The sequence below is a fragment of the Tenrec ecaudatus genome, chromosome 6 (genome assembly GCF_050624435.1).
Source record: "Tenrec ecaudatus isolate mTenEca1 chromosome 6, mTenEca1.hap1, whole genome shotgun sequence".
NCBI classification, from domain to species: Eukaryota; Metazoa; Chordata; class Mammalia; order Afrosoricida; family Tenrecidae; genus Tenrec; species Tenrec ecaudatus.
In genome coordinates, this window is record NC_134535.1 from 82497758 (window position 1) to 82511886 (window position 14129).

General features: G+C 48.0%; 1 protein-coding gene across 1 annotated transcript in view; it reads right to left on the reverse strand.

Moving 5' to 3' along the window:
• SLC4A8 (solute carrier family 4 member 8) overlaps nucleotides 1-14129 on the reverse strand; it is an 86783-nt gene that overhangs the window by 31253 nt on the left and 41401 nt on the right. Inside the window, exon 11 of the mRNA XM_075551665.1 lies at nucleotides 13830-13930. Within this exon, the coding sequence (XP_075407780.1) occupies nucleotides 13830-13930 (101 nt within the window). The remainder of the gene's footprint in view (nucleotides 1-13829; nucleotides 13931-14129) is intronic.

The following is a 14129-nucleotide window of genomic DNA, read 5'->3' on the forward strand; positions in this document are numbered from 1 at the left end:
ACCACGCCAGTGTGCATTTGCTTCACAATTCAATTCTGAACTGGTAGGAGGAAGTGTGCAAAGTCGAACTAAGGTATTAAAATAGCTTTATTATGCACTTTCTCGGTGAAAAATCTCTCTCACATGCATTTCCTACGGTGCTCTTCAGGGATTGGCATAATAGTTAATTCATGCAGTTGGCAGGCCGAGGAGCGGTGCTTCCTGTCAGGGAGCGTGCCAGGGCTGGAGATGCAGCCGTGACCAAGACAGACACAGCCCTGGCTCCCCGGTCCCAGGCTAGTGTGGGAGACAGACGGTGTGGTGGGGTGCTAGATCAGCACAGGGAGGGGCGCTGCAGCTGACAAGAGACTGTGTGAAAGGGACAAGGCTGGACAAGCTGAGCCATGGAGGGCCCTGAAGGTTCCTCTCGGGGCAGGTCACTGAGAGATTACAGACAGCGAGAGGCAGGACTGCGTGTGCTTTCTAGGAAGGTCGCTCTGGTGGCAGCATGACAAGCAAGGAGGCGGCGGATTGGAACTGGGAAGTGGGTGGAGTTGAGTGCTGTGATCCCAATTCTCCCTTGCAGGTCTGGCTAGAGCAGAGGATGGACACTGGGGCAGACGGGAGCTGGAGGCACAGGGAATCCAGGGTGGACGATACCTTCAGGACCAGTGGTGCGAGGGGCGATACTGGGAGAGCAGAGGGTGAGTGGGTTGGAAAGGGGGAACTGATTACAAGGATCCACATGTGACCTCCTCCCTGGGAGATGGACGGCAGAGAAGGGGGAAAGGGAGACGCCGGATAGGGCAAGATATGACAAAATAACAATCTATAAATTATCAAGGGCTCATGAGGGAGGGGGAAGCGGGGAGGGAGAGGGGAAAAAAAGAGGACCTGATGCAAAGGGCCTAAGTGGAGAGCAAAAGTTTTGAGAATAATGAGGGCAATGAATGTACAAATGTGCTTTACACAATTGATATATGCATGGATCGCGGTAAGAGTTGTATGAGCCCTTAATAAAATGATTTTAAAAAGAAGAAGGTGGAGCCACATGACTTGATGGCAGAACTACAGGGTCCCTCTCTGCTTCCTGGGAGGAGACAGTCCTGGAGCAAGATCTCTCCCACCAAAGGAGGCACCCTCCCCCAAAGGGGTCACTTTGGCTAAGAATGACGTCACCATGCCAGGGTGAAGTTGTCAGGTAAGGCTGGTGTGATGGAAGAGCCGCTCGTCATTCCTTCGATAGGACAGATGATCTGATCTCTCCTATAGCCTTCTCAACCCAATGGCTGGGATAACAAGGAGGGCTGTTACTTACAGAAAGAGGACTGTCATGGATTAAACTGTGTGTCCCCCAAAAGACGGTCAACGTAGCTGATAGGCTGTGAATCTCGGTGGTTCGGCAGCTGTGCAATGATGACACTGGACACTTAGGTAAGGCTATAATCATTACCCTTGAGGGATTGATTAGGGTGGGATGCAACATCCTTCATAGGTCACAGGCCTGAGCCGACCTAAGGGGGGGTTCCTTGAGCTGTGGCCTGCATCAGCTTGTATCTTCTGAGAGATCAAAGAGAAGAGGCAGGAGCAGAGGAGAGACCTCAGGAGCAACAACAACAAAGGAGCCAGGAGTAGAACACATCCTTTGGACCCAGAGTTCTTGTGTTAAGAGCCTCCTGGACCGAGGGAAGTTAATGCCAAGACAGAGATGGCCAAGGAGCACCGTATCACAGATGTCAGAGAGAGAAAGGCGGGGGGGGGGTGAGGGAGGGGGCATTTCCCCAGAGCCGACCCAGAGAGAAAGCCTTCCCTGAGAGCTGCCGTCCTGAATCCAGACTGCCAGCCCCCTAAAGGGTGAGAAGACATTTCTGTCATCAAAGCCCTCCACAGGTGATGCTTTGGTTATAGCGGCACTACCTACCTAAGACAGGCACATAATAACTGTATGCAAATCTTAATGGACTACAAGCTGGACAAATGAACTCTAAAAGGAGATTACAATGTCAAAGAGACAGCCATGAAATACTTCATATGGACTGAGCCTTCAGTAATTTAGAGAATTATTGCTAACCTTGTTAGATTTGCTACTGGCATGATGGCAATTTTTTATAACGCTCTTATCAAATGAAGATGCATATTTACAGGTAAAATGACCTACCAGCGGTGATTTGGTTTTAAAATAACCTACAAAACACAAAAATAAAATAAGATTGGCGAAGTATTAAAAATTCAGGGGAGAGTATCATACTTGAAAAAGAGAAGGATAAAAGCAAAGAAAAGAAAAAACAAGCTACTCTAATGGGAAAGGCCGAGCCAGTTTTGCCCCCTCTTTGCCTAGAGGTGCCCGATGAGGCCTGGGTGCTCATCCCAGAAAAGACCCGGCCTCCTCTCCTTCCTTCCTTCTCCAATCAGATCTTCCCCCTGGCCTAGCAGTTAACTGGCCTAGCAGTTACCTGACCTTGCAGTTGCCTGGCCTAGCAGTTACCTAGCCTATCAGTTACCTGGCCTAGGAGTTACCTGGCCTAGCAGTTACCTGGCCTAGGAGTTACCTGGCCTAGCAGTTACAGTGGGTAGCCGCAGGGACATGGGGCAGATAATGAACAGTCTGTTCCCCACTTTTCCGCTAGTTTGGGTGGGTGTCCTCGGGATTCACATCTCTTCCATGGGCAGCAGTACCATTGCCATCGGAGTCTGAGTTTAGGAAGCAAAGCATAGCACCCCCATGGGCGGCTTCAGTCATAGCCCATCTGGCAATCCCAGCTCAGGTCAAGGGCGACCCCCAGCCATCCTAGTCCTCCCTCAGCACGCGGGCTAAAGGTTCCAGAGAGTATGAAGCATCTCACTTTATCTTTTTTTTAGGAGCCCTGGGCATGCACTGGGTTATGTGTGGGGCTGCTAACGACAAGGTCGGCAGTTCGAGCCCAGCAGCAGCCCCCCAAAAGAGAAGGCTTTTCGCGGTCTGCTCCCATAGAGAGTTACAGTCTCCGGAACCCAAAGGGAACAGTTGCCCCCTGTCCTATAGGGTCCTCAGGATGGACTCAGAATTGGCAGTGACTTTGTCGACAGCCCATAAAGCCTGACAGGCAGCCAGGATTCAGCTGGACCAAGATCCCAGAACGCCTCAATTCTGAGTCAACATATCATCCTATGACCACACAGTCACTTCTTAACGACCGATCGCTTTCTGCTGCATGAATGAAGCCAGCCGTCACCCTGTGCCCCACTGAGGCTGCTGACAACACTGCCACCACAGGCCGGCCCCTGGGGGCCCAAGATGCCTTCTGAGAGAAGCAAGTGCCAGGGATAACAGACAAAGTATTTACGTGAAATGGATTCACGAGACGCCATCAAAAAGGAGGGTAGCTAGTGGATTACAGGGAGAGAGATCTGAGGCGCAATCAGTGGTGTAACTAGAATAAGATCTGAATACAATTGATGGAGTCAGCTTGATGGCTCATTCGTGATAAAAATCAAGCCAGAATTACCTCGGACACTCATCAGACAGGGACCCTTCTGTTTATATGCTCTTTTCTTTCCCTTTCAATGCTGTCCTGGATGTCACCTTTGGGGGAGCAGGAGACACACAGGGATATGAATTTAAGTGGGATACAAGAAAGAACTGACCAGTTTGGGGGGGGGGGTCACTGGGCTCTGGAGCACTGCTTTAGGGTAGCCTTCTCTGTGGGGCTTTAAGGACAGGCCAGCCAGCCACCTGATGTGCTTTGGAAGAAACTGTTCAAAGTGTGGGCACGGGTCTACCCTGGAAGACCCCTTTCCAGCAGCTCCCCTGCAGGGAGGCTTCTGGGGAACACTAGCGAGAGCCCCCCCGCCCCCCCTCCCCCCCCCCGCTGGTCTCATAGAACGCAGTAGCAGCGCTGCCCAGCAGTGGCTGCAGGGCGGCTCACCACGCTGCCCTGAGCCCAAGGTGGAGGTTCAGATAAAACAGCACCCCAGCATTATTCTCAACTCTGTCTCCTTTCACCCCTTCCTCCAGTCTACTCTACCTCATCTTGAAACGCCCCTCTTCCGATGAGGGGGCGCCTCCCAAGTCTCTACAGCTCTGCTCCATTGTGCAACGTGACGCCAAGAAAGTGGCTTCTCCAACGCAAGCATTACACCGAGTGACTTGAAGGACTCATGAAACCAGGCCCGTGTGGATTTGTATCTGTGTGGTGGCCCACCTGTAGAGGAAGGCTCACGTTCACACCCCACCTCCTTTAATCAGGCTGGGGAAGGAACCAGAGCTGGCACGAAACGATGACTCCCAGATGCCAGTATTCAGTCCCCCGACCTGGAGACCTACCCTGGGAGAGGGAGACCGTGTCTCCCCGGACTATTTAGATCAAGCGGCAGCAGCTCAGGAAGAGGACTTGGCTCCCACACTGAGCACAACTAGACCCTGGCCCCAGACAACACTTTCCGCTCTGTCGATCGTCAAAATTCCGGGCACAGCTTTAGGGAAGCGCTCTCTCAAGCTCTACCTGAATTGTAAATAAGTTCTTCGGCCTTGGTGGTTAAGCGTGTTATGGTCCTGGTCATCAGAGCTCTCTTTGGGGACTTCAGTCACCATTTCTAACTCTCCAGGGTTACTGGGATTCTGCCCAACGGCCTCCTAAACCCCTCATGTAGAACTGATTCTAAGTGTGTGAGGCGGTGCCTGCCTCCCTGACCAACTTTCCATGTTCTTGGCACCAAAATACACCTAAAATCTCCTTTCTATGGATAACGTTCAAACTCTAAATCCTGGAGTACAAATGCCCTTTGTGCCCAAAGATGAAGTTACATTATTTGGAAATACTATCATATCCATCACTTAATAGTCTTTTCCCCAAATGATGAGCTCATTCATTCTAGAGAGAGCCTCGCTATCTAGGCTCCCCCCGGTTCAAATCTTTCCCAACATCAAAGACAGTGCTGAACTCCTCTTGGTTGCTCGCTCTCTTCGGTGACTCTTCCCCTTAAAAGGGTGCCTTCCTCCAGCACCCACTCCTCAGAGCCTCTCTCACACTGACAAGAGCCTGCCTTCCAACAGGAAACACTCCAGAGCCGACACGGCTGCTGAAAGGTCACGTTCCCGCTTCTCTAGCTCCTCTCTGGCTTCTTCCAGAATTTCTAAGAGTGAAGGAGTTAAAAAAAGAAACTTTCTACCAGTCCCAAAGAAAACAGACCTGCGTTTCTGTTGGGTGGAGTCCTGGGGAGGAATCAAAGGGGAGAACCATGTCAAGCAAAGACGCAGGAGTGATGAAAGCCAAGGAGGGGCAGCCATTCGACTGGTCTCCGTGCTCAGGCTCTTGTCCTAAGACTCTGCATCCAACCCGTCTTCCTCAAGCGTAAGCACAGGCAGCCGGGGCCACAGTGGCGACTGTCTCCCCTGCTCTGGGGACGCCCCTGATCCAAAAGAACATAATTTTTACCATCCTTCCACCTGGGAATAAAACCTCCTACTCTGGGAGCCTGCTTCCCCTTCCCTACGATAAGGGTCTCCACCAGGACACATCTTTGACGCCTTCCACTAGAAGAGTGAGTGTATGAGAGGGCTTCAGTCACTCCAGGAAAAGTCTGCTCTACTTCAACTCCATTTTTCCATGAACTTTTTGAAGTCCTTTCATATAGTTCCTATTCTGAGACGCACTCATTCCTAAGAGAGTACTTCCTATTCTTAAGGAGTTTCTTAACCCAGAACCATCATTTATCATTTGTCCATTCCATGCTATAAAACACAGGCATCACTCTGGAGCAGTGGTTCTCTACCTTCCTCACACCATGACCCTTTCATACAGTTCCTCATGCTGTGGTGACCCCCCAACCATAACATTATTGTCGTGGCTACTTCTTCACTGTCATTTTGCTACTGTTATGGATTAGACGAACCCTATGAAAGGGTTGTTCAACCCTCAAAGGGGTCGAGACCCACAGGCTGAGAACTACTGCTCGAGAGGCATCCATTCATTCATCAGACACTAACTGCGTGTCTACTCTGGGCTAGCCCACGAGACTGGATCTGGGGAACACAAGGGGAACGAGACATAGGGAGTCCTCTCCCAGATGAAGCCGTCTAGCAGAAAAGAGAGACAATCCAGCAATAGGGAGCGAGATGGCAGGCACACCCTCTACAACAGAACACGAGAGACCAAATAAAATAGATAGTGATGACAATCCTGGAACCTTGAGCTGCAGAAGGAAGGGTGGACCAGTAGACTCTACTAGCAGAAGGTGAAGCAAAGTGGCAAGAAGAGAGGTGGGCAGGGTGTGCGATCTGTCGGATGGCCTGACACAGCCCTGTTCTGTGAAGACCGCGGCCGGGCAATCTGCTCAGCCCACTGAGGACCGCACAGCACACTGACCAGGGCTATCACCAGAAGGTGTGTGTTTCCCTCTTACTTCCCACAACCTCAGTGTGGGCTGACCAGCCCCATCCTCACTAGTGGGCCCCACTCCCAGTGCCTGCTCAGCCTGAAGGTGAAGGTGTGGCCCTCATGCATACCACCCTGACATCTGAAGGCAGAGAGACCCCACCTCTCAGACCACTAGGACAGCAGCACTGCTGAAGAGGTGTCCTGTCCTGGTGACTCCTGGATCAGCAGGCCCTTCGTCTGTAGCCAGCCACCATGCCCCCAGCTGCCCTCTGGGCCTGAAAGAATGCCTGCTGGGAACAGACACCCTGACCCAAGCCACTCTCTGAGCTGGCACAACCTCCTTCAGGAGCAGGTGCCCTAACCCCAGAAACCTCCTAGGCTGGAGGAGTTCCACCCAGGAGCAGCTGTCTTCAACCCCTCCCTTTGTCCCTATGACCCCCTTGGCTGGCAGTGGGTACTAAGTCTTACCAGGTGCTCTCCCCCAACCTTGGTTTCTCCTATTCTTTCCCTTCCCCTGTTTTTTACTTTCTTTCTCAGTTTTCATCTTTCTTTCTATTTCCCTTCCCCACACCACCCCCCCGTCCTTCCTTTTCTCTCGCCTCGGTTTTCTTGTTCTATTTCCCTTTCTCCTCTGCCCCACACCCCCGAGTTTTGGTTAGTATGGGGGTTTTTTCCTGGCTTTGGAGTTTTGCCCTCTTCCCTGTATTTATTTCCTTTTCCTTTTAATAATTCTTTTTCTTGATGTTTGCTTGTTCTCCCACACATATTTCTTTATTACTTTATTTCCCGCTGTTGTTTTTTCCCCTTGTCCCACCAGGTAGGAGAAGTAACCATGCCTACATAGCCCAGTCACACTGTGCTTCCTGCAGCCTCACCAAGTATCAATAATTACACTGCATGCAAATGGATGAAATGCAGCAGTTAAGAGACAGCAAGTACAAGAATGGATAAGAAAACAGAACCCACCAATATGTTATTTACAAGAGAGACACACAGTTGCAAAGACAAATAGACTAACAATCCAAAGGATGAAATAAAGTAAATTGGGCTAATCAAAAAGGAACAGGAGTGGAAATTTACATTTCTGATCAGATCCACTCTAAGGCAAAACCAGGGAAAGGGCAAGGAAGGACGTTCTGTGATGATGAAAGGGTCAGCTGAACAAGAAGTCATAGCTATACTGAATAGCTATGCACCAAGCGAAGGAGCCTCAGAATGACACGTACATCAGAACTCTGGCAGAGGTGAACAGAGAGATACACCACTCTGTAATAATAGCAGGAAGCTTTAATGAAACACTTTTAATGAAGGACAGAGGAACGAGAATTCAACTCGGGGAAGACACAGAAGAGCAGCTAACTACCTGACCGCACAGACAAACACAGGACCCTCAACCTAACTACAACCCAGCAGACAGTGTTTCTCAGGACCCAGAATGTTCTCCAACATAGACCATATGCTAGGCCACAAAACTAGCCTCAATCCATTCTAAAACATCAGAATACGATAGAGTATCTTCTCAAATCACTATAAAATCAGAAACCATCCAATATAAAATCAAATCAAAATAAAACTAGGAAAATAAAATAAATCAATCAAATGGGAGGATCAAGTAAAAAGTAATATGCAAGGAAATTGAGTAACACCCTCCTTAAAAATTACTGGGTGATAGAAGAAATTATTTTTTAATCTTAGAATCAAAACACGACATTCCCAAACCTTTGGGACGTAGCAAGAGCAGCGCTCAGCAGAGGGCTCTTTCCAGCAATACACAAGCACATCGGAGCAGACGACAGGCAGATCCAATGGAACCAGCAAAGATGACCACACACTACTATGAAGAACTAACTGTACTCCAGCAAATGGGAAACCTAGAAGAAACTGGGGGATGGAGAAACGGAAATGATAGCATGGATGGATGGATGGATGGATGGATGGATGGATGGATGGATGGATGGATAACCCCACCTCACCCCCGCTGAGCGGGATGAATAACAGAAATTTGAGTGAAGGGATACAGTGGACGGTGTAAGAGGAGAAAAAAAAATATATGTATGATTTATCAAGGGATCACAAGGGTGGGGGAGGGGAAGAAGGGAAAAAAAGAAGAGCTGATAATAAGGGCTCAAGTAGAATGATGTTCTGAAACTGACAATGGCAGCATCGGTACAAGTTTGCTTGATGTAATTGATTTATGGATCATTACAATATCTGTAAGAGCCCCCAATACAATTAATTTTTTAAAAGAAAACCTAGAAGAAATTGACAAATATCTATAACCACACAACCTTTCTAACTGAACAAAGAATGAAATTGAAAATTTGAAAAAAACCTGTAACAAAAGGAAAATCCATGTGGTCGTTAGAAAAACTCCCCCACAGCCACCAAATCCAGGCCCTGACAGCGTCTCTTACATTCTACCAAATAGTCAACGAGCCCACACCAATTCTAGAGTGTAGAAGAAGATAAGCTCCTTCCAAACTCAAGTTATGAAGTGACTGTGTCCCTGATACAAATCCAGCAGACATCAGAGTACAAAACTACAGACCAATACTTCTCACAAGCACAGATGCAAAATGCACAACAAAGGTCTAGCCAATAGAGTCCACCAGTGTATCAAAGAGTACATCATCCACATGGAAGAACACACCAGCCTGTGTGATCACGTGGTCCTGAAGGGACCAGTTATCAGGCATCAAAGAACAAAAAATCATATCATTGGCTGCACACCTCCCTGATAAGATCGCCGAGGACAAACGGGTGCATAAGCAAATGTGAGGAAGAAAGCAGATGGTGCCCGGCTATCAAAAGAGATAGTGTCTGAGGTCTTCAAGGCTTGAAGGTGAACAAGCGGCCATCTTGCTCAGAAGCAACAAAGCCCACATGGAAGAAGCACACCAGCCTGTGTGATCATGACGTGCCAAAGGGAGCAGGGATAAGGCATCATAAAAAAAAAAAAAAAATCTTACCATAGTGAATGAAGGGGGAAGTGCAGAGTGGAGACCCAAAGCCCATTTGTCGGCCACTGGAGATCCCCTCACAGAGGGATCTAGGGGAGGAGATGGGTCAGTCAGGGTGCGATGTAGTACTGATGAAGAACACAGCTTTCCCCCAGATCTTGGATGCTTCCTCCCCCCAACTACCATGATCCAAACTCTACCTTGAAGGACCGGATAGGGCAGAGGTTGTACACTGGTGCATATGGGAGCTGGAGGCACAGGGAATCCAGGGTGGGTGATACCTTCAGGACCAAGGGTGTGAGGGGCGATACTGGGAGAGTAGAGGGTGAGTGGGTTGGAAAGGGGGAACCGATTACAAGGATCCATATGTGACCTCCTCCCTGGGAGATGGACAGGAGAGAAGGGGGTGAAGGGAGACACCGGATAGGGCAATATATGACAAAATAATAATCTATAAATTATCAAGGGCTCATGAGGGAGGGGGGAGTGGGGAGGGAGGGGAAAAAAATAAAAGAGGACCTGATGTAAAGGGCTTAAGTGGAGAGCAAATGCTTTGAAAATGATTAGGGCAAAGAATGTACAGATGTGCTTTGTACAATTGATGTATGTATATGTATGGATTGTGATAAGAGTTGTATGAGCCCCTAATAAAATGTTTTTTAAAAAAAGAATTTACAGATTAAAATTCAAATAATGTGAAAAAAAAGAGTACATCATCCTGATCAAGTGGGATTCACACCAGGTACGCAAGAATGGTTCAACGTTAGCAAAACAATCAATGCAACCAACCAAATCAATAAAAGAAAAATAATCACATGATCACATCCATCAACAGAGAAAATAAATGTGACAAAATTCAATAGTCATTCCTGATAAAAAACACTCAACAAAGAAGAAAATTCCTCAGTATAATTAAGGGCATATTTACAAAACTAATGGCTAACAGGCTCAAAGGAGAGGAACTGAAAGCTTTCCCCTTGAGAGTGGGATCCAGGCAGGTTGCCTTTATTACCTCTTCTATTCAACACTGTGCTGGAAGTCGTAGCCGGCTCTATCAGGCAAGAAAGGGAAATCAAAGGTATCCAAAGTGGCAAAGAAGAAGTAAAACAATTTGTAGATGTTATGACCATATTTGCAGAAAATGCCAAGTATTCAGTAAAATGATTACAGGAATTGATGGAGTCAGCAAAGTGGCAGGGCACAAGATCAATACACACACGCACACACACAATCCGTTGGGTTCTTTTGCACTAATAAAGAGAGCTCTGAAAGGAACTGCGGAAGTAATGTGACTTACGGTAGCCGCCCAGATGATGACATACTTAGGAATTAATCTAACTAGAGAAACAGGACTTAGACAAAGAAAGCCATAAAACACTACAGCAAGAAACCAAAAGAGACCCACATAAACGGAAGAAGATGCCATGCTCACGAATAGGAAGGTTTAATATTGTGAATATGTCAATACTACCCAAAATTATCTACAGTTACAACGCAATCCTGATCCAGGCTCAAACATCATTCTTGAAGGAGAGGAAAGCACACATCGCCTTTCTGTGAAAGGGAAGCGCCTTCAGCAGCAGCGCAGGAGGCCTCCCTCCAGACACAAGACTGCTCCCCAGTCAGGGCAGCCGGCACGCCTGGTCCTGGTCCAACCACAGGCACACAGACCCATGGGAACCAGAACTGAGCACCCCGAGTGAAACTCATCCACTTGCGGACACTCATCTTTGACGAAGGGCCAAAAACACAGCCAATGGTGAGGGACACTTTCTTTAATCATCAGTCTTGGGAAAAGAGGCTACCCCGTTACATAAAAATGAAACAATCCATTTTACACCATTTAAAAAATCAAAACTCAATACTGATCAATGACTTCAATGTAAAATCTAGAACGATAAAGAGTCACAAACTTAGGGACCTAAACACATGGCAATAAATACACTATCAAGAAATTAAAAATACATTAATAGCAACAGACAAATTAGATTACTGGAATTTCTAAAAAGTTAAGACACATCTGTGCATGAAAAGATTTCAATAAATGAGTAAAAAGAGAATCCTCAGACTAGGCAAAACATATTTTAGCAATGGCATATTGGATAAGGGAGTAATCTCTAAAGTTTATAGACAACTCAACACCTGAAGCAAACAAACAATGCAATTTAAAAATAGGCGAATGACAAGAACAAACTTTCACCAGGGAAGGCATGTAGTGACCCAAAAAGCGTACGAAATATTTCTGATCACTAGCCAACAGAGCACGCAAATCAAAGCGACAATGATATTTCCTTCTAACTCCAGCATTATTAGTAAAAGCTGCTAAAACAATGCTGGCGAGGTGTGGAGAGCCTAGAACGCTCATGCCCTTGCTGGGGGGTAGGGGGGCTGTAAAATAGTGCAGCATGGCAAGCTGGAAACAGAAAGACCACCTGACGCAGCCATTCTGCTCCACAGTACATGCCCCAGAGAAACGAGTCACAACATAAATAGATGGATGCACACCCATGTGCACCGGAATCTGCACACTAGCAAAAGATGGAAGCTACTTAGCTGTCCATCAGTGGAAGAATGATAGATACACACCATGGAATATTGTGCAACATTAAGAATAATGACGATTCTGTGAAGCATCTCCTAATTTGGATGAACCTGGAGTTAAATATTATGCCGAGTGAAAGAAATCAATCACAAAAGGGCAAATATATGAGATCACTGTTATAAAAAGTTAAGAAAAGGTTTTCAGAGTAAAAGAAACATCTTTTGACGGTTACCAGGAGGCAAAGGAAGCAAATGACTGGCTAGAGCAGCAGTTCTCAAACGGTGGGTCGCGACTCCTTTGGGCGTCAAACGACCCTTTCACAGGGTCGCCCAATTCACAACAGTAGCAAAATGGCAGTGATGAAGTAGCAACGACAATAATGTTATGGTTGGAGGTCCCCACCACATGAGGACCTGTATGAGAGGGTCACAGCATTGGCAAGGTTGAGAACCGCTGGGCTAGAGGTCAGACTCATGTGACCGGGGGTGAAAGGTGGCATGCAATTGGAGGAGGGCCAGCAAACATTGGTGCAGGCTGAGAAGACTCTGGAAGGTGCAACAGAAGTAAAAACGTATCTGCATAATCCTGCGACAATGGTGATCTATGAATGAGACAGCTATGCACAGATAGAAGTGCAGGCTAAACGGGTGCGGGAGGGAGCGTGGGAGCTTATCGATGAGTAGATATAGGTTTGACAGAGGCTAACCTGTTTATCGATCTTTGCAGCAAATATATCCATGAAGGTGGTGTGGCCTGACTCAAACTCACCGCCAGCAGGTTGATTCCAACTCACAACGACCCTACCGGACAGGGCAGAACCGCCCCTGTGGGTTTCGGAGACGGCAACGCTTTACTAGAGAGCCTCATTTTTCTCCTGGGAAGCCGCTGGTGATTTCCAAGTGCTGACCTTCTGGTTAGCAGTCCAAGAGCAGAACCACCAGGTCTCCCATGGAGGGGGATATAGGCGTAAAGTGACGAAAACGTCGGCAGAAACACTTTGAGGGAATGAGCCACTGAGCCTGGAGGCTCGGGAGATCATGTTTTGGGGAATCTCAAGGTCAACTGGCCTCTCACAGTCCAGAAAGACAATGTTGTCCTACTCTGGCAGCAAAGGATGGGGCTCTCTATGGTCCAAGTATTTGTCTCTGCCCATTCAAAGGAATGAAGAGTAGATCGAATAAAATAATTTTTAAAAAGCACACGGCAACAAGTTAGTCTAATGGACCCATGTACCACGCAGATATCAGTCTCCCTGACTCCGAGAGCAGAAGCAGACTGTGCACACAGCTACCCCTGCTAACGGCTCCGAAAGGGACAGACTGGGAGACGGTCCAGAATAGAGGGGAGAAAAAATGTGCAACCAAATTCAACATGACCCTTCAGATCTAGAAATCAATTCAGGCGGATGGCATAATGGTCGGTCAAACAACAGACAGGTGTACAGCACTGTGCACACCGTAGAGACATCAAGCTCCAAGAGGAGGAGGGACTCAAGCAGGAACCCCAGGGAGGAAGTGGGCTGGACGTCACACCGTGAGATGGCAATCAATACCACGAAACACAATGCATGGGAACTGTGGGATGGAAATCCGAACTTCTCTGTAAACGTTCACCCAACTGACAGTAAGAAGTTAAAATATAGAGAGGATACGGGCTCGAACAGGAAGACCTTACCTCTGTCACATCACATACCAGAGTCCCAGAAGGCTTCTCAAAGGAGACAAAGGGAATGGAGTGATTCCATAGAAATGAGGGACAGAGAGTGCTCCCGGCAGCGAGAACATGTGGGCAGAACTGGGGGTGAGATGAAGCAGGGTCAGGGGGATGGGAAACCTGAATGAATGAATACAAGATGTGGCATATTTATAATAGAAATAGCCATTCCCAGACCACAGAGACATCACAGAGGCGGAGGCTGGAAGCGGTCCTTTACACACGCCTCCCCAGGCGGCGGTGGCAGCAGCAGCAGCTCTGAAGCAGCCAAGAACTCACCTTCCGGTCCGCTGGAGTTCTGGCCCACTGTGGCCCCCGTGTGGCTCCACCTCTACGTGGCAAATGTTTCCATTTGGAACTCCAGGCATTTTCCTTTTCTCCTGTTAACAGAAGAACGCCAGCGTAGAAGTCAGCCATCTGTCTGTCCAACCTGCGTAAGGGGTGCGGGTGGGCGAGGGGTGGGGCGGGGGGGCGTCAGGGCACATGGGGAGATAACGCAAAGCAGCCCCAATGCCCAAGTGTTTCTCAGTAACCTTCCAATGCATTTTCTGACTTTACTGACTTTCCTTGGGATAATAT